The sequence below is a fragment of the Saccopteryx bilineata genome, chromosome 2, assembly GCF_036850765.1.
Source record: "Saccopteryx bilineata isolate mSacBil1 chromosome 2, mSacBil1_pri_phased_curated, whole genome shotgun sequence".
NCBI lineage: Eukaryota > Metazoa > Chordata > Mammalia > Chiroptera > Emballonuridae > Saccopteryx > Saccopteryx bilineata.
In genome coordinates this window covers 107,042,673-107,063,310 of record NC_089491.1, presented here as the reverse complement: position 1 = coordinate 107,063,310, position 20,638 = coordinate 107,042,673, and the positions used below count along the sequence as shown (strand labels likewise).

General features: G+C 33.8%; 1 protein-coding gene across 14 annotated transcripts in view; it reads right to left on the bottom strand.

Annotated features, from left to right (window-relative positions):
• Nucleotides 1–20,638, bottom strand: part of PPFIA2 (PTPRF interacting protein alpha 2) — a 516,618-nt gene that overhangs the window by 92,966 nt on the left and 403,014 nt on the right. For all 14 annotated transcript variants that reach the window (XM_066257567.1, XM_066257574.1, XM_066257566.1 and 11 more), the window contains 6 exons: nt 17,611–17,757; nt 16,490–16,624; nt 10,219–10,302; nt 9,797–9,928; nt 8,181–8,243; nt 3,745–3,836 (listed from right to left, as the gene is read on the bottom strand). In XM_066257567.1, coding sequence (XP_066113664.1) covers nt 3,745–3,836; nt 8,181–8,243; nt 9,797–9,928; nt 10,219–10,302; nt 16,490–16,624; nt 17,611–17,757 — 653 coding nt within the window. The remainder of the gene's footprint in view (nt 1–3,744; nt 3,837–8,180; nt 8,244–9,796; nt 9,929–10,218; nt 10,303–16,489; nt 16,625–17,610; nt 17,758–20,638) is intronic.

Here is a 20,638-nt window from a genome sequence, read left to right as displayed (position 1 = left end):
TATAATAGATTTCAAACTAACTCAGAACATACTAGTTCCTTTTGTCTGTGGGACTTAGGGTAATGTCTTTTTTGGGTATCAGAGTGGATTTTCTAAAATTAGAATATTATCTTTATTTCTCAACTTTAGATCATTTATTAAAATATGAAACAAAACACAGATCTGGTCCCACTGACAACCTGTAAAGATCTGCAGTGTCGTCCTTCAAAAGCCCTCTACAGTTTGGTTCCTTCCATTTCCACCTTCACTGCTAGTTACTCTCTGTATTTTGACATCTAGCTGTACTGACTTTCAAGAACTTCAATAACTGAAACTTTTTTTTTATTTCTGAGCTTTTGAAAACAGTTTCTTCATGTGTTTACATGGTTAGCATTTTTTCTTTTTTGACAGAGACAGAGAGTGAGTCAGAGAAAGGGACAGATAGGGACAGACAAAAAGGAAGGAGAGAGATGAGAAACATTAATTCTTCATTGTGGCACCTTAGTTGTTCATTGATTGCTTTCTCATATGTGCCTTGACCAGGGGGCTACAGCAGACCAAGTGACCCCTTGCTCAAGCCAGTGACCTTGGGCTTCAAGCCAGAGACCTTTAGGCTCAAGCTAGGTACCATGGGGTCACGTCTATGATCCCACACTCAAGCCAGCGACCCTGAGCTCAAGCTGGTGAGTCTGTGCTCAAGCTGGTGACCTCGGGGTTTCAAACCTGAGTCCTCTGAGTCCCAGTTCGATGCTCTATCCACTGTGCCACTGCCTGGTCAGGCCATGGTTAGCATTCTTAAAGTCTCAGTTTTAAAGTCTCATAGCCATATACTACTCTAGCTTCTCATATTCTTTCCATTAAAATAGTCCTCAAACTATTATTGCTCTATTTTCCATATAAAACATGTCCTCTTCATCGTCATCACCACTGTATCTCTAATGCCATGTTTGGCAGTATAAACTGATCTTGAGATAACAAAAGACCTGAGCCTATAGCAATTGTAGAAGAGCCCATTGCTTATACCTCATCTAAAACAGTGTCTGTTCACCTCTTTCCTTTTATTAAACTCAAAGGTAATATTTGTATATATTTAAAATTTTAATCATTTTGGTGTGTATTATTTTGAGAAGTACTGAGGGGTCTAGGATGCATGTTCATCTAGAGCAGGGGTCCCCAAACTTTTTACATAGGGGGCCAGTTCACTGTCCCTCAGACCGTTGGAGGGCTGGACTATAAAAAAAACTATGAACAAATTCCTATGCACACTGCACATATCTTATTTTAAAGTAAAAAAACAAAACGGGAACAAATACAATATTTAAAATAAAGAACAAGTAAATTTAAATCAACAAACTGACCAATATTTCAATGGGAACTATGCTCCTCTCACTGACCACCAATGAAAGAGGTGCCCCTTCCAGAAGTGCGGTGGGGGCCAGATAAATGGCCTCAGGGGGCCGCATGTGGCCCGCGGGCCGTAGTTTGGGGACCCCTGATCTAGAGTTACCCATTCATTTAGACAAGGAACCATTATGCAGTTTTCCTTCCTGAATCTCCTGTGACTCTTGCACACAATCTCACAAAAGAACTTACACAGATAAATCAAATATGAATTTCCTTAGAGTAAACCTGCATTGAAATCCATCGCTATGCTTCTGGAATGTCCTCCATTGCCCTTTCTAATTATCCACATCCTACCCTCCCTTCAGCATTCAGCCAGGTCAGACCATCTCCAGCTACTCTGGAACTTATTTTACTTTCTTCTCAGATGAGTACTGGTAGAGGAGTTAGTTCCAGATAATCACTAGCTTTAGCTCATCTCTTCCTGCCTCCTCAACTGGAAGATCAAACACAAATTGGTGAAGTTTTGCATCGTTCATTTTTTTTATTGTCTCTTAACTATGTGCGCCCAAAAGCATGGGTGTTCAACAAATAATTGCTATTTAATAAATCTTTGGTTATCCTGTAACAATATATATTCCATTAGGTTAGTTATCTTAATTCCTAGAACACTTTATACTTGTGATTTACTGCTTAAAAAAACCCTTTGCTTACTTCTCATTTCATCTGCAATGTAAGCTTGTGAGATGGTCAGGAAAATAGTATTTTACATATAACTCATTACTTTTCTCATTTTATTTGCAAAATAAGCTTGTGATATAGTTAGAAAATTGTTTTAAGTATATATAGTATTTTATATATAGTTCATATATATACAATTAAAATCTTATTAAAAAACAGGTTTCCCAAAATTAAACAGCTAGTAACTGTATGTATGAGACTTAGCAATGGCAGTCTTATTATGCTTGGTGTATTGTTGCTTCTATGACAATCTGCTGCATCAGAGAAAAAATTATTCTGTGTGTAGTTCTGCTATTGTGGATACATGTCACACTGTTAGGTGGCCCATGATGACTCACTGTAGCAATAAACTTTAGAGAATATGTCTAGAACTCTGCATTTCTGAAATGGAAGATGAAAAAGACAATAGAATGAACATTTGGTTTTAATCTTTAATTTTTGTTAATTTCATAATGCTCATTTTATGTGTTTAATCTTTTGGTATTTTATCAGATCTTTTCCTCTTCTATCATCATCAACATCAACATCACCATCACCATGTGAATACATAGCATTGAATTAGTAATTTCAGTTCAGATATATGTCAGAATAATTTTTTTAAATGAACATAATTTTTAAAATTAAAGACCTACCTATTTAAAAAAATTTCTGGATGTGTTTCTAACTGCATAAATATGTTTCTTATACTCAACTAAAGAGAGGAAGATTCAAAATATTGAATGTTTTACCAATACTAACACTAAAAAATATAAGCTGCTTTAGAATTTTTTAACTTGGATTTTTCATCTGAGCATCTGAAAAATGCTTTACCAGATATTCATTCATTCAACAGGATCTATTGAGAGCATACTATGTGCCAAGTATTTTTTAATGTTCTGAGATTATATTATTAAAAGGACAAAAATTTTAGCTCTTGTGGAGCTAGTATTTTTAATAAACATAAGAGTATGAAAAATTAATTTCTAGAAATTGATCAAAGTTTAAAATACATAATATCATTTATTGCTTAATAAATAAATGATCAAATAAGTGAGTCCTTTCAGGGTTTTTTAAAAATCAAATTTGAATAAAAGCTCTAAGCAAAAAAAAATTATATGTGAATGATTGAAGTCTATCTACAGAAAGAAACAATTGTCTCATTTTTTTTTTTTAAGATGTGGTATTGAGTCAAAGTAGATGAGTGTGGTTAAATTTATTTGAAGTTTTTAAACAAATATTACTTCCCTTCTCCTCTTTATCTGTAATTACTTTACCAAAATAGCTATATATCCTTTCAATATGAATGACCATATTTAATAATATTTCTTCAGTAACATCAAACATTGAAAACATTTCTGCATGTAAAGGAAACGGCTGATACTTCTTCCTCAAATGAGATGTAATCTCTTTATATACAATTCCATTTCTTCATTTAAGAGTATTTTGATATATTTTATCTATAATTAAATACAGAATATCAAAGGTATTTCATATTCTCAATTTTCATTGTATATATGCAGAAAGAATTTCTAAATCAGAGAATTATTTTTGAGTATAGAAACTAAATTGATAAGGAGCTAAAATAGGGCAATGATGGTTGAGCAATAGCAGGTACTTTTTAATTTTACTTTAGGAGATATTAACCATCAGGAAATTCATATTGATTTTTAGTCAATTGCAGATAAGCTTTTAATTTAATGTTACCTTGATATTGTGGGTTCAATTAAAGAGCCAGTTCTCATTTTCAATTGGTCAAGTTCAGATCTCAGTTTTTCAATTTCTTCTGCTAATCTTTCCTAAAAAATCAAAGAAGTGTTACTAAAATGATATTCAGATACCAATAATACTGACACTCAATTATGATAAAGCAAGCCATCTAGTTTAGCGGCTTTTCAAAAATGAAAGACTGATGAATATAATTTTATTAAAGATTAATAATCTTTAATAATCCAAATAATCTACTTAGATTCCCTGGAATTCATTAATCCTAAATTTTTGCAAAAGTATGAGAAAAACTATTGTTATGACCAGCTATGTATACATCACTTAAAAATGCAGAGTAGAAATCATAGCCAGTTAAAAAATAAAGAAAAGGTCTTATTTATGCAGTAATAAAGGACTTCTATTATTCTATAAAGGTTGAAGGACACATGGATAAAGAAGAAAGAAGACTTGAATTTAAAGTGTGAAGAAAAATATCATCTAATCTGAGTTAATGTTATTAGTTTGATATTGATACAATTATTCATACAATTGATCATTTTCTCAGATTTTACCAGTTTCAGTCTAAATTTATGATGATAAAGATTGATAGCCCTTCAGTGCTCATGGAGGCTCTTAATTTTGCTTTTATACTTACCATTTTTATATTATAATTTTTTAAAGGTGCCCTTCTGGATTTTTTATTACTTCTTTCTTTTTCCCTCTCCAATTGGCCTATGTATGACATTTTACTTGACTCACTTCTTTCCCACCACACATGTTTTTAAATCATTGTGGCTTTCATAATGTTTTGCGTATCTGTCCTTTTTATTCTTACCACCACCATCCTCCTCTACACCCCTTTTACCTCTTTCCTGAATTGTTTTACCAGCTTCCACAGATGTGATGCTCCCTTTAATCTTTCCCCCACAGACTCCTCTTTTAGATGGATCATAATAGAACATATGTATGATCAGACAAATTCTTTGCTTAAAAATACTAAACAGTTTCTTATTGTATTTTTAGTTTATTTGTTTGTTATTTCTACAAATATACAATAAGCTGCTCTTGTGCACTAGGCACCTAAAATACAGTAATAAACAAACAGATTTTCTGATCTCATGTAATTTACAGTTTGGTAAAAACACAATTTTTAGGATGTTGGTAAGAAGGAGAAAAGAGAAAAATCATGTAAAGGCTCTTCAATAATGTGATATTTGAGTAAAAACCCGAAGAGCGGGAGGGAGTTAAAATACTGGAATATCAGCCCTGGCTGGTTGGCTCAGTGGTAGAGCATCGGCCTGGCGTGCAGGAGTCCCGGGTTTGATTCCAGCCAGGGCACAACAGGAGAAGTGCCCATCTGCTTCTCCACCCCTCCCCCTCTCCTTCCTCTCTGTGTCTCTCTTCCCCTCCCGCAGCCAAGGCTCCATTGGAGCAAAATTGGCCCGGGTGCTGAGGATGGCTCCATGGCCTCTGCCTTCAGGTGCTAGAATGGCTCTGATTGCAGCAGAGTGATGCCCCAGATGGGAAGAGCATCGCCCCCTAGTGGGCGTGCTGGGTGGATCCCAGTGGGGCGCATGCGGGAGTCTGTCTGACTGCCTCCCCATTTCCAACTTCAGAAAAACACACACACACACACAAAATAAATAAATAAAAATACTGGAATATCTTAGGAAAAGGCATGTCAGAGAGAAAGAACAGAAGTGCAGATACCCCTAGCCTGTACATTTGGTAAGTTAGAGGGCCAAGAGGCCAGTGAGACTGGTTTAGAGAGTCAAACAACAAAGGCAGATAAAGGACAGATTTAGAAAAATATGTTTGAGGGTTTGAGAAGAGTAGTTCTGAAAGACCTTGTAAACCATTTTAAAGCCTTTGGCTTTTACTCTGTGTGAGACAGGAAATGACTAGAGGGTGTTTGAGTTGTGAAGTGGCGAGACCTTTCTGACCACTGTAAAATGAACAGTTGAATGGGATTGGGAAGGACAAAATAAAATTATTAATGTTTTCCCCAAAACTTAAACAACAGCATTATGGCTTGGGACAATTGTGGTGTTAGGGAGAGAATGGCTGGAATTTGGTCATATTTTGAAGATAGAATTAACAGAATTTGCTACTGGACCAAATGTGGAATATGAGATAAGGGCGGGGTGAAGAATAACTCTAAGGCTTTTATCCGCTCCCAAAAGAAAGAAGTTGCGCTTTACTGAGAAGACTGTAAGTATTGGTGGTCAGGTTAGGTGCTGATGTTTAGCAGGAACTGACTTTTTACATTTGAGATGCCTATGGGTCCAAAGATATATATTAAGTTGGCTCTTGAATACATGAACTCCCTCCGGGTAGAGAACCCAGTAGGAAATTAAAATTTGAAAATACTTGGTTTATAAATGCTATATAAACCCATGAGATCAGATGAGTTCACCAGGGACTTAAAAAATAAAGAAGAAATTCAAGGACAGTCCTAAGAACTTCAAATTTAAAAATTTTAAAGATCAAGATGATGAAGAAAAACATTGAGTGAAGAGGTTGATTAATACAGGAAATTTTGCTGACAATGCATTGCAGAAAATTGAGTAGAAATCTGAGGAGTTATAGAAAATATGGTTAGGAGATATGTTTAGTTGTATGAGATAATATTCAGAAACAATGTATGACCTGGGATTTGCTTCCTCTTCTGGTAATTGACATGAACAAGGATGTATAGCATGGACTGATTAGTACTGCTGGTTGCTTAAGCAGATTGTTGATGCTACAAGCTAGGTAGGTGGTGGGGGAGTGGGTTCTGGGGATCTTGCCAAGAGTACATAGAGTTTTGGAGAACATAACATTTCATAACAGGATCAAGTCCAAAATTCACAATCTGGTCAAAACCTAGTTCTTTATACACATAGCAGTCTCAGTAAACTTCTGGTGATACAACAAATCAACCATCTTTGTTTTCTCTGTGCTACTGCATAGGCTCTGTCTTTTATCCTATCCTTCTCTATTTTAGAACATATCTGCCTTCAAGGGCCTGTAGAAATGCCCCCTTCCCCCATGTAGACATTCTGAACTACTTCAAAGAGAATCTGATGCCATCTTCTAGGCACCATACTGTATTGCTCTTGAAGATCTATCTTTTGGGAGATTGTGTAAATTCACTGTAGGACCAAATAGTTTTAAAAAAATTAATATTATAATATATATCATTCAATAGGATAGAATGTATAATTGTTCACTTTTATCTTCATTCATTTACCTTTTTGAATACCTTCCATATGCCACACTTTTGCCCTTCCTTCCACCCTTCCTTCCTTCCTTCCTTCCTTCCTTCCTTCCTTCCTTCCTTCCTTCCTTCCTTCCTTCCTTCCTCCCTCCCTCCCTTCCCTCCCTCCCTTCTTTCCCTCCCTCCCTCCTCCCCTCACTCCCTTCCTCCTTTCCTTCCTTCCTCCTTCTTTTCTTCCACTACCTGTCTTTCTCTTCTCTTTCTTCTTTTCATCTTTTGTTCAACACATTTATATATCACTTCATAAATTAGTAATTTGATGCTATTTCATTTGCCTATGCCAAACAAAATAAAATTAAGACAAATTGCTAGCAAGCATTTTACAGGCTAGTGAAGGAAGACAAAGATATATTAGCAACCACAACTTTTAACATTTCATAACCTGGTCCTGGTCTGCCTTTTCTACTACATGTCCTATGAGAGTAACTGATTCTAGGTGAACCATTTTATGTCCATTATTACTTAACTTATCAAACTCACTACTTATACCTTCTTCAACAAGCACCGGTAATCATGCTACACACAGTATTTAAAAGGCTTGCAACACAGTACTACCCCTTCTTAAAGTTTTAGTCAAGCCTCACCTTCCTGAAGATTTCTTTATAGCAGGAATGTATGGTGATCTCTCATACCTGTAGTTCTTATTGTCTGTTTCCCTCATTGACACTTAGCATCTGCTAATCTGCAACTCATTGCTTATCAAAGTTGTGTTCTCTCTCTTCAGTTAGATTTTTCAGCCATTTTGCAACTAGGATCATGTTTGAAAATATATAACAACACAATTCTTATGCATGATAGATATTTAATACACTTCTGTTAAAATGATACCTCAAACTAGACACACATTAGTGCATATATTTTTACTCCATTTATGTAAAGCACAAAGCAGTCAAAACCATTTCTCTGTAATCAATAGATAGTGATTACCCTTTAGTATAAGAACAGTGATTATATGTTTATAAGACGGGGACTTCCAGAGTGTTGATTTTTACTATGTTTGGTTTCTAAAAATTCATCAAGCTCTTGCTCCATATATTCATGTTCTGTATGTATAATATAAAAGTTAAAATTGTTTTAAATAGAAAGTATCCTAACATTATTTCTGATTCAATTTATTTTATAAAATATTGAACAATGTAAAATAGAAAAATGGGCAAAATGTAAATTTCCATAATACCTTATCATGTAATGATTCTTCAAGATTCTTTCTGAAAGTTTCTGATTCTTGAATTAAAACATTCTACAAAAGAGGGCAAAAAACCAGAAATAATATAATTAAACAGAATAGAATTAAATATGGAGACTCTATTTTATCACTCAAGAATCTTAATTAATTTCTTCCTTGATGCATCTAGTTATTAGTTTTCATGGAAACCAAGAATCAAAGGAATCTTTAAACATGGTACCTTAACATTTTGAAAAATACATAATTTAAATGGGATGTATTATCTGGTAACATTTGAATTGACACATGGACTGAATATTATCTTTACATTTCTGTTTGCCTCTTCTCAGTCCTTTTTAAATTAAAATTAATTAGATTACTCTTCAAATAAGAAAAAATGAATTATAAGCTTCATATTAGCCAGAGGTGTTATTGATAAAAGAATTTAGATGAACTGATTATTATTATCTGAAAAAAAGAAGAAATAAGAAAATCACATTTTAAAAAGTTCAACTTCTAGACTTCTATTTCAAATACAGAATTAATTATTTTTATGATAGTTAAAATTTTAGAGAAATAAAAATAAAATTTTAGTTATTTAAAAACTGATGTTATATAACATAACATGTGAGAATAGTTGAATCACAGATATTTTTAAAATCTTTGCCATAACAGTATTATTGTTGTAAAAGCTTTATAATATTTATATAGTACTATAAAACATGATTTAAAACAATACATTTTTTCAAGTTTACATAGTTAAACTAAAATTGTAGTAATTGGCATAGTGGCCATGTATTTGGATTTGAATGGGAAAAAGTCATGCCTTATGAATTCTTATTAGGTATATTAATCAAAATACTTTTTCAGTTTATTAAAATATTTTTTGTATTAGATTATTAGACAGGCCAGAGGAAAGTGCCTAGCTTAAGTAGAGACTGGTACTCAATCAATCTAAATTTCCAAACTGACGTCTGCACCTAGGCTTTAGCCCCTCCCTTTGTCTATGCTCTGGGATTGAAAATCATCAGTTCACATAACTCTTGCTGGTTTGGTAGCTGTCAACTATCAATGAGACATAAAAATTGTGAAGGAAATTTCAGACTATACAGAAGTACTTTTTTAAAACAATGCAGCTAAAAATATTGCATATCTAAATTTGGTAGTAGGGTTGACATTATTGGTGATATAGACTCACATTTTGGCTTTAAGACCAATGGTAGACTCAGTTACTTGAAACATTTGAATATTTCAAAACAATCCTCCTTGTGTACCAAAACACATTTATTTTTGTCTCATCACTCTCCTTTTTTGCATACCAGCCAAAAGATAAATGAAATACCTTCATCACAAAAGCACAGCATATTTTAATACATTTGTCTCATATAATCAAGTTAATATACAAGATATATATACTATGAAGAATTTTTTATTCATTTCAAATGATCTTACACATTTTTCAGAAAAACTGTTCATTCACTTCTAAAAATAGCAGGTATTATTATTATTTTTTATTCAGTAAAGTCAATGAATCATCTGACCAATATAATCATTACAGCATGTATAAGAACACATGGTCCTAAGAACATGCTAAATATTTATGCAATTCTATTCTTCTGTCATTTTACCTTCTCTTCTAGAGCAGCCATTCTTTCCTTTAAGTGTAATTGTAAGCGTTCATTGGATTCAGTCAGAAGTCTGTCCACAGTATCGGATAATCTTTTGTTGTGTTCCTCATTCATTTTTTCTCTTTGCCTAGCCTTACATTCAAGAAAAGAAAATAAACTTGACATAAAAATTATTTTAAAAAGTATTTCAGTTTGTTTTTATATTTTTTCTATTTTAATATTAATTTTTTCTAATTAAAAATTAAATTTAATTTTCTATTTATTGTGATTCAGCTGGTAGAAACATTTTTTTCTTTAGAGGGCACAGGGCCTATCCATAAGAGTTTATATATAACTCTAAAAAAAGAATGGTGTTCACTTCTTCTATGTAGACTATAAATCCATAAACTGATAATTGAAGGGGAGGTTCTTAATACACATACTCTTTGAAGTTCTTGATTTTTCTCCTCAAGTTGGCCTTCTAGATGTCTCATACGTTCTTCAATATTTCCATGTCTCTCTTCAGCCTGTTAAAAAATATGAAGAATGTACCTGACATGTAAGATTTGATTAACACCTTTCCTCTAAATAAATTGAAATAAAATGTAAAGCAAGCTACTACCAACCGCAAATGTAGTTTCCAAAATAAACTTTCTTTAAACAGGCAGCTGAACAGCATTGCTTGAAATGTGTCAGCTACAAAGGCCTGTTACATCCAAGCATCAGCAAAACATTGGAGTTATTTATGAGCAATGAAATCAGCCAAATGTAACATGCAGACTGTGCATGGTTTGAACACAAACCTGCCATTGTCCAATTGTAAGCTCCTGAAGCACTTGAACTGCACAGATGGTCGATTATCAATAAATAAAAGTAACATAATTTTTTATAAATGAAAAGAAAAACTTAGATGGATTCTATTTAGCAATAGAAAGTAAAGTCCAGTAGGACTACCTTCCTACGAATGGAGATCATTTCTTGTAGTTTAGCTTCCATAACATATTGATAATCATCAGATGAGGTAGAAGAGGTTGGATCAGACTAACAAGTCAAGGAAAAGGAGAGGGACAAAATTGAAAAATCAGAACTAAAGACACTGACACCGAACAAAACACAGCACAGAATGCTTAAAAGAAAAGTGTGACAGCAAATTTAATACTCTAATAGACAGAATTTTATGTGGAAAGAGCTACACTGATATCTAGTGAACATGGTGCAGTTGATGGGTATAATTGAAAAACAATGATATGTTCAAATGAAAAGCTACCAGCCTAAGATATGGAAGGTTAGTGAGAGCTGGCGGTGAAAGACTACTACAGAATGAATTAAAGCAACTCTGAAAGAGTCATGTAATAATTGGAATTATGAGAAACCAAACACTAGAAAATGTCTCTGATAGATTATGTCTGCTTGTTTGTTTATCATATTATCTAAAAATAAGAGAAACACTGTGTCTCAAACTTGAGGGCTATGCTAAGGCAAATAAATTTGGAATAAAATTTATTATAAGCCCAACTCTGTAGAATTCAGAGCAAAAGCTAAGCCACAGGGTTAATTATATTAGTATTCTCCAATTCAAGCAGAATTGAGTTTCCTCAGCAACAGCAGCAAACTCAGAAAATGACTTCTGGTTTCTGAATATACATCATGGCTGTTCTCAGATATAGTCACGATTTGAAGTTTTAAATGAATATTATTAAAAGTCCTCACATTATCAAGGTGCCAATAATACTGTGAGGACATGAAAAATTATCTGAGAACTCCCCTGAATGACACTAGTGACCCCTCCAAAACTGTTTCTGCATTGAGTTGTTGCTATGGAAACAAAATAGTGCCCTTAAGTGTATAGGCAGCATTTTGCCTTTGTGAAATACAGTTTCCACAGTGCCAAGGTTAGTTATATGTCTTAGAGGTGAATGTCAGGTTACCACAGACACAGACTGTTTAACATATGTGACATTGCTGATAGTTGAATTGTATTAGTATGTTATACACAGGTTACAAGTATGGTTACATCAACATTTTCATCATAATTACAAATTAAGTAATTATAACATTCAAAGTACCTTATGTCAAGACTATAGAATTTAACTCCAGAGCATATTCTATTACATTTTATACGTTTATTCTAAAACAGTCAAACTTACTCTATGCAAATATAGGACTATAATAAAAATGTCATGTAGTACCTGAAAAGAAATAGTAACCTATTCATGTATTGGTTCACATAGGTATGTACTATTTAATACAACAAATTCCAATTTACTCTATGATTTGACATTTAACATTTCCCTAGTGTTTTTATGCAAGTTATAGTTCAACATTTATACTTTTTAATTTTCCTCCTAATATTCTTATTTCATATACAGAAAGAATTATGAAGAAATGACAATAACCATGTTTTCTCCTCAAATTTCCAGGCCAGAAACAACACAGAAAGCTATCATAGTACCCAGAAGTCATAAAATGGTTTTATAATAGCATTTAAATTAAACATAGAATTAAATTAAGACTATAGTAAGTGGATCAAAATGTTGTTGAAATTATATAATCTAAATTAATAAAGGTACCTATAATCTCTCAAAAGTGTAATTTAACTGACAGTGGTATAAAAATTAATCAGGTGACTGATTCAAGGTAGTCAGGACATGAGCATTTCAATTTCTAAAACTGTATCTCCAAAAATATATTTGAAGTCCAGTAGGTCTTCCAAGGTATTTAAAACTTCTACCTGTTTTTGTCTTAACTACTAAAAAGACACCAAGACATTGTAAAAAGTCACTTTAAAGAATGACTGAGAATTCTTTCATGTTTAAATTATTATGTTATTGCTGATATTTTTATTGGTACTAAAAATGAATAAAATACCATATGGTATTTAAGATGAATTATGTCCTTGCTGAGGGGATATGAATTTTAATTAAAGAAGTAAACATTATAATTCATAAAATTGGGAGCCCAAATCTTTATTAGTTAATTGTGTATACACTTGCAAAAGCCAAAATTTTTGTTTTATCCATAGCTATACTTTCGACTTTCTAAAAATCTTAAATGAGGTTTACCTACCTATCTATACACAAACACATGCATGCACATGAAGAAATAAAAGACAGTCTTATCAAATAAAGAATTGATTTGGATATCATTGCTTAACAAACACTGGAATCAACATTTTTGTGTGTGTGTGTGTGTGGCAGAGTCAGACAGAGACAGATAGGGACAGACAGGAAAGGAGAGAGATGAGAAGCATCAATTCTTCATTGCAGCACTTTAGTTGTTCACTGATTGTTTTCTCATATGTGCCTTGATGGGGGGGTGGGGGCTACAGCAGACCGAGTGACTCCTTGCTTGAGGCAGAGACCTTGGGCTCAAGCTGGTGAGCCTTGCTGGAACCAGATGAGCCTGCGCTCAAGCTAGTGAGCTCGGGATCTTGAACCTGGGTCTTCCGCGTCCCAGTCCAATGCTCTATCCACTGTGTCACCGCCTCGTCAGACTGGGATCAACTTTTTATCACTATTGATTTAGGTTTACCTTAGCCTTGTAAAGACAGCAGTTTAAGCAACTGGTATAAGCACAAGGATCACAGGAGAACAATCAGCTATTTTGTATTCTCCTTGATGGGATACAGGATTTATCAGAGTTCACTCTTTAATATGACACAGGAAAATGGCAAATAAGCTAAAGCTTTAGAAAAAAATCACATAGGCAGAAGTAGTTTTGGGAAGGGCAGGGATGGAATTTGGAAATGGAGAAAAAACTGAAGTTAAAAGGAGGAAGGCCACCTGACCTGTGGTGGCACAGTGGATAAAAACGGCAACCTGGAATGCTGAGGTCGCTGGTTCAAAACCTGGGCTTGCCTAGTTAAGGCACAGGTGCGAGCTGATGCTTCCTGTTTCTCCCTCCCTTTCTTTCCTCCTAAATAAATAAATAAATAAATAAATAGAGAAGATGGCCAAAGTTAAGAAAAAACAAAACAAAACAGGCCGCTGATAATAAAAGCAGAAAAATAATGTATAGGCAAAATAAAATGTCTGAGGGATTGATTGTGTGTGGGGTTTGTTTGTTTTTTATGACAGAGACAGAGAGAGAGACAGAGACAGACAGACAGAAAGGGAGAGACGAGAAGCATCTATTTTTCACTGTGGCACCTTCATTGTTCATTGATTGCTTTCTCATATGTGCCTTGATGCGGGGGCTCCAGCTGGACCAGGACCCCTTGTTCAAGCCAGCAACATTGGGCTTCAAGCCATTGACCTTTTGGCTCAACCCAGCGACCATGGGGTCATGTTTATGATCCCACGCTCAAGCCAGCAACATCAAAGTTTAAAACTTGGGTCCTCTGCATCCCAGTCCAATGTTCTATCCACTGCACAACCATGTCAGGCTGAGGGATTAACAGTACCATTCAAAATATAGCAGAGGGGAGCCTAGGTTTAAAATAGGCAGAAACTTTTTTACTATTGTGAGTAGTCAAAAATATTAAGATGTAGATAAACACTATGATGATCAACAGTAGTGAGGTACTGAAAATTAATTGAAATCCAATAAATAAATAAATAAATAAGGCAGATTGTAGAGGCATTTCCCAGAGGTCTTAAGGAACAAAAGGCAGGCAAGAGAAAAGTATGGTTATTGTAGCCATAACACTTGGAAGACAAATAAAAAGTTGATCTTCAAATATTATAAAAATGTTACAAGCAGAGGGAGTGTTTTGACGATAAAATCTCAGCACTAGAGGAGCACTATAATAAATTATATAGAGTAATCATCTAAAAACTGTATTTCTGGCATATCATTGTTGATATGGAGCCAGCCAAAAGAGAAATCAGTAAGAAGGAGGAGTATATTCTGGCATGTTTTTTACACTTTTAAAGAAAAATAAAACTACTGAGAAAAAAATCAGAAGGGTCCAGATGAAATAAAATATCAGCAATAGATTATTAGGTAGTAGTAAACTGAAGAAATTATTTTAGGTATGCAGCAAATATATGCATAAAAGGAGAGCTCAAGAAGATAAAATGAGAAAAGAAAAGGCGAGACACCCAATTTCACACTTTTAAAAAGTATTCTAAATTAAGAATTCTTGTGATTTAATTTAAAGCCTCAAAAGTAAGGTATTATATTTTAAATTATGTTTTATTTTTAGTCTATCAAAGGTTAATTTGAGCAAATTAGTTGCTGCATTTTAAATTGTGTTTCTTTGGAAGAGATTCCAGATTTTTCTGTATTTTACTTAGGATAATATTGATAATTATTTTATACTGGACTTTTATAAAAGTTATCTTTATTATTTAGCCACCTATCTCCTTCTAAAATAAATTTTAATTCAATAAAATACTTCTTTAAAATTGTTTTTCATGTCCCTTAGGTTAAAAGACTAGGTATATATATTATAATCTATATTATAATACAGTAATATAAAATATCTTTATAAGAAAAAAGAGAACACTACTACTATATTTATATATTTTGTATAATTTAGAAAATGTCTCTCTAAGTAAATGAGAAATTTATTTTTATCTTAGAAATCACACACTTCTGGAATTGCCAGAGGAGTTTATGGCATGAACTGTGACTGTAAAAAGACTAGATTCTAACATTATCCTAACCATACAAATGTTTAATTCATCTAGTTATTCCAATACTCTACAGATAACCAACTATTACAATATTTTCAAACCTGCAATACATTGAACAATGTTTGCCTTTTTACTACCAGGTTAACTTCTGTATTTCAACTAATAGGCATCAGTCTACTGTTCCTTTTTAATTATTTACTTTTTCAGAAAAGCAGGTATGTGTGCTTACTTTTATATTGCCACATTGTTTTGAATAGTAATCTAATATCAGAATTTGTAACTTTCAGTTCACATAGTAACTCACCCACTTACTGCAGTGAAGTGAAAAACTTAGCACCTGATAACAACTGTGAAACATCTAAGATACATGCACATTTAAAATTGATATTAAAAGTCAAGCATGCTTTCAATAACAAAATCTGGTTACTTTTATTCTAATGAAATGTATATACACTTTGAAGAAATCCACTTTCCACTAGACTGTGAAAGGTAAGAATCATTAAGATTATAATGTTTACAAAATTGTATAAAATATGCAGATAATTGTAGAGTCTAATTGCTATAACATGGCAGATTATATTTAAAGTTGTTTAGGCTATTATGGATTTTAATTGGTTAAGAAGAAATTGCATCTACTATAACCAATTTCTGACCCTTTAATGGCTGTAGACTTTAGACTTCTACAAAATCTAACTTCTAACTTCTAACATATATTTTTACAATCAGAAAGAAATAAACTGTTTATGGTATTTCCTATTTCAAATATCAACTTATATTAAGCTTATTAAATTATGATTCATGTATATACATATTAAATAACATCATGATGTATTTATATTAAGTGATCATCCTTATGTGTAAATATCACCATGGAAAATTAATATAAGAATGTAAAATTTTGTTTTTGTTAATGTTTAAGTAGGCAAGAAAATTAAAAGCCATATATTAATCATTTATATCAACATAAATAATATATGTATAATATGAAAAATTCACCTAAATAAAAAACCAATATAATAAAGATTAGATGAATTTAATTTTTATAAAGCCTTAAGAAAATCTTTATAGATTCCATTTTGATCACTAGTCATTTCTGTAAGTACATCTAGGCTGACTAACTGTTTTATTGCAATACCTTTGTCAGGGCTGCAATTCTCTGAGCCAGTTCAGCCTCTACTTCAGGTAAAGTCTCCGCTTTTCTCATGGTCTGCTGCAACTTTTGTTCAGCCAGCTCAAGACGCTCTTGTAACTGTCTGTTCTTCTCTTCCATCTGAAATAGGGATGGGAAAAATGACACTTGAAGGGTCACATTTAGGATAGCAAACATTTCAACCATTATCCTAGACTTAAAATCAGCTACTATGACCACACCTACTGTACAAAAAGATTACTGTCCTCATGCTTTTATATATTACTTGGCTGTATTCCTTAATAAAAGTCAGCACATTAAAAAAATAGAAAAGCTCTTATCAATGGCAGCAAAAAGAAAAGAAGTTAACAGTGAATATATACTTAGATGAATAGACTACAACTCAGTACTAACACATCAGATGCACCATGATAGCAAAATCTTGCTAATCATAGTATTAGCTGGAGAGAAAGTGGTAATGTATATATTATAATGATTCAGAGTGCAGGCTCTAGAGATGGGGTTGGCAAACTTTTTCTGTGAAGGACCAGATGGTAAATATTTTAGGCTTTGTGTATCATACAGTTTCTGTTTTAACCATTTGATTCTGCTGTTGCAGCACAAAAGCAGTCACAGACAATGATTAAATGAATGGGTATGGCTATGCTTCAATAAAACTTTATTTATAAAACAGAGCCTTAGTTTTGGCACATGGGCCACAGTTTGCCTACTCCTCCTTGGAGTAGGATGGACTTAGGTTTCCCTTATAGACTGGCAACTACCAGAGGAAAAGTGTTCATTCTCTGGACCTTACTGTCTTCAATATAATAAATGTGCTTACTTCATAGGTGTTGGTTAGATTTAAATGAGATAATACATGTAAACAGTTCAGCACAGTTTCTGGTTCATGTCAAGATCCAAAGTAAATGTCAATCATTATTTTTATTAATAGTTAGGCAAATTTCTAAATCACATGCTGAAAAGTACAGCTGTTTAGTTCACGTTACTCTAAACTTCAGAGAATGCTCGACTGCCAAGAAATAACGTATTTTATTTACTCCTTGTTTTGTGAGACTGGTGAGAACATGCACGAGGATCAGAACAAAACCAACGTAGAGATACCGAACCTGCCGTAGGATGGCCTCTTTATTGGCTAACTCATTTTCTAGCTTATCATTCATGTCATGTATGGAGGTAGATTCTCTCTGAGCACTGAGGTAACGCTTCTCAAGGGTTGTGATCCTTTCTTCCATATCTTCCTTCTGGGCCATGGCCTATGATTAAAATAATAAAAAGAATTCAAACTAGATTCTCAGATCGTTTAATGTATTGTGTTATTATTTAAATAAAATAGTAAATATTAATTTCTTTTTTTATGGAAGGAATGCAATATTTCATGTGAGTTTCCCCAATTTATCTGTCAAAATTCTTTTTACATCTTGAGTTAACCAAAAGCTTTCTTTCTCTGAGAATGCAAGAGAGTATATTTTGAAACTGCTTATTGTAGAATTGACATTCTTAGAGAAGACGTGGCAGATAAATTCATTCATTGCACAAAAGAGATAAGTAAAATTTTGGGTAGAGTTGCATACAGTAAAATTGGTGAAATAATTGCTATCGTTCAAGATTGCAAAGCAATCTTTAAATAAAGATTTGCATCTTCACATATAAGAGTAAGTAACTCAACAGTTAAAAGAGAAGGCAAACAAGGTAAATTTGAGCCTTATGAACAAAGAAATTGGTCATTTGACTTTGTTACTTAATCACTTTCCTTGTTACATATATTCTAAATTAAAAAGTACTTTAAAAACTCAATGGACACATAACTCTAGCAAAAGAAAAAAAAACTATTGGTGCAAATGTAGTAAAACTATTGCATTAATAATGTCAAACCATCTAATTCATAAATAATTTGGAGATTATCTTCCTAAAAGATTGCATGGGAATTTATTAGTAAGTTTGTAACCTACCTTTTGAGATGATATTGGCAAAAGTTAGCTAGAGAAGAGAGCCTCATGGGCCTGTGTGGTTTCCTAATGATGAGGGGAGCTACTTGGTATAAAGAGCTTGAAATTGATTGAAGAGACGTTGGTGTTTCCATGTATTACTATCCAGATTCACTAATCACTCATTCCAAATCCTTTGTTATTCTCCAGGATCTAGAGCCAATGCTGGCATGCCCATAGAACAGATAAATTTTCTTCCCATATTCCAAAAGAAATTGAAGCCCCTGAATGGGTGGTCCTTCAGATCTCTTTCACCACCCTGTGGAAATTTAACCCCATGTACACAAAGAAGTTGGTTCAGAGAAGAGGTAGAAGGCAGAAGAAAAAGAAATGATTCAGATAAAATAAAAATAAGAATGATAAATTATCTGCTTTTCTATTAGCCATAACTGATTTTACACTATGGAATTTTGCTAAACTGTTGGAGTGACTGGGAAGATTTCCTATAGTTTTAAAAATAAGTAAGCAAAGTAATATGTGAGGCAACTAATAAAATCCAGAAGAAACAGAAAAATGTCCAACAAAAGGGAATACTATCACAGGAAATCCCTACTTAGAGCAGTTGTGGGAATTATTCACCTAATCATACTAATGTGAACAATGGATGTATCTGAGATAATTATAGCAGAAGGATGGGAAGAGAAAGTAAGGAAGAGAATAAGAGAGCTAAATTCTCCATATAATATATTTATAATACACAGGCACAGATTAAGTTTAAATAAGAGAAAATACAAGAAGTAATGGCTAAAAAAATTGAAATTAAGACTCTCAGGTAAGTGAAGTAAGGTGGCGGGGGGCTATGTTTTTTTGTGTGTTTTATATTTATACTCTCTGGATATTATTTGGCTTTAAAAATTATGCATATAGGCCCTGGCCGGTTGGCTCAGCGGTAGAGCGTCGGCCTGGCGTGCGGGGGACCCAGGTTCAATTCCCGGCCAGGGCACATAGGAGAAGCACCCATTTGCTTCTCCACCCCCACCTCCTCCTTCCTCTCTGTGTCTCTCTTCCCCTCCCGCAGCCAAGGCTCCATTGGAGCAAAGATGGCCCGGGCGCTGGGAATGGCTCCTTGGCCTCTGCCCCAGGCGCTGGAGTGGCTCTCGTCGCAGCAGAGCGACGCCCGGAGGGGCAGAGCATCGTCCCCTGGCGGGCAGAGTGTCGCCCCTGGTGGGCGTGCCGGGTGGATCCCGGTCGGGCGCATGCGGGAGTCTGTCTGACTGTCTCTCCCCGTTTCCAGCTTCAGAAAAAAAAAAAGCATATATAATATTAAAATTAAATAAAAAGTAATACATCTACTGTGAAACTTACATTGTTTTCCTCAGTTACCCTGCCTACCCACAAATCGGCTCTTCTTCTTGTATTACATATTTGAGAATGCAATGACACCACTCTCCACGGAAATTTAGGATCATTCTCAAAAACTACTTCACCCTAACTTTCACTTTCCTAGCCTAACCTGTCATCTTGCTATTGGTCTTTCTTCCTTACTTAATAATCCTCCACCCTACCGACCATGAGACTACTCTAAATGCCAATCTGATCATACTGTATCTTGGCTTTATGTGTTCACCTCTATCTTTAACATAAACTCTGAGCTACAAAGTCTAGAAAAGAAGTAGCTTTATGGCCTGACATTTCTCTATCTCTTTGTACTGGGAAAAATCATGTCCCCAGGAAACTAATGCACTCTGGACTTCCTTTTCCCGTGAAATGCATTTTTGTTGCTAATCCACTGAGCTCCAAGGCCCAATTAAAGACTACTGTCTTAATTATGTTAATATTAACTTCAAATATGTAAAATCTAATTAATCTATCAATTTGGCAAAAAAAATAAATTCAGGTTTATTTTTTTGATATTAGGTACATACCCCTAGATTATAGTTACTATTTAAAAAGCTTTCATTTTGAATTCTGACTTGTTTTATTTTATATATGTTTTTAGTCTAAGGATGGTAGCGTATTTATTTGAGAGTATCCCTCTGAGTGCATTCAATTGTTAATGTTACATTCTGTTAATTTCAGTTTCATATAGAACCCTGGCAATATTTTGTCTATTTTATAGCTCAAAGAGAAAATTCTGAATCTAGTCTGTATATATAACATTTTTATTAAATTTTAATAGTAACAAATTAAGTAAAAGGCATACATATGT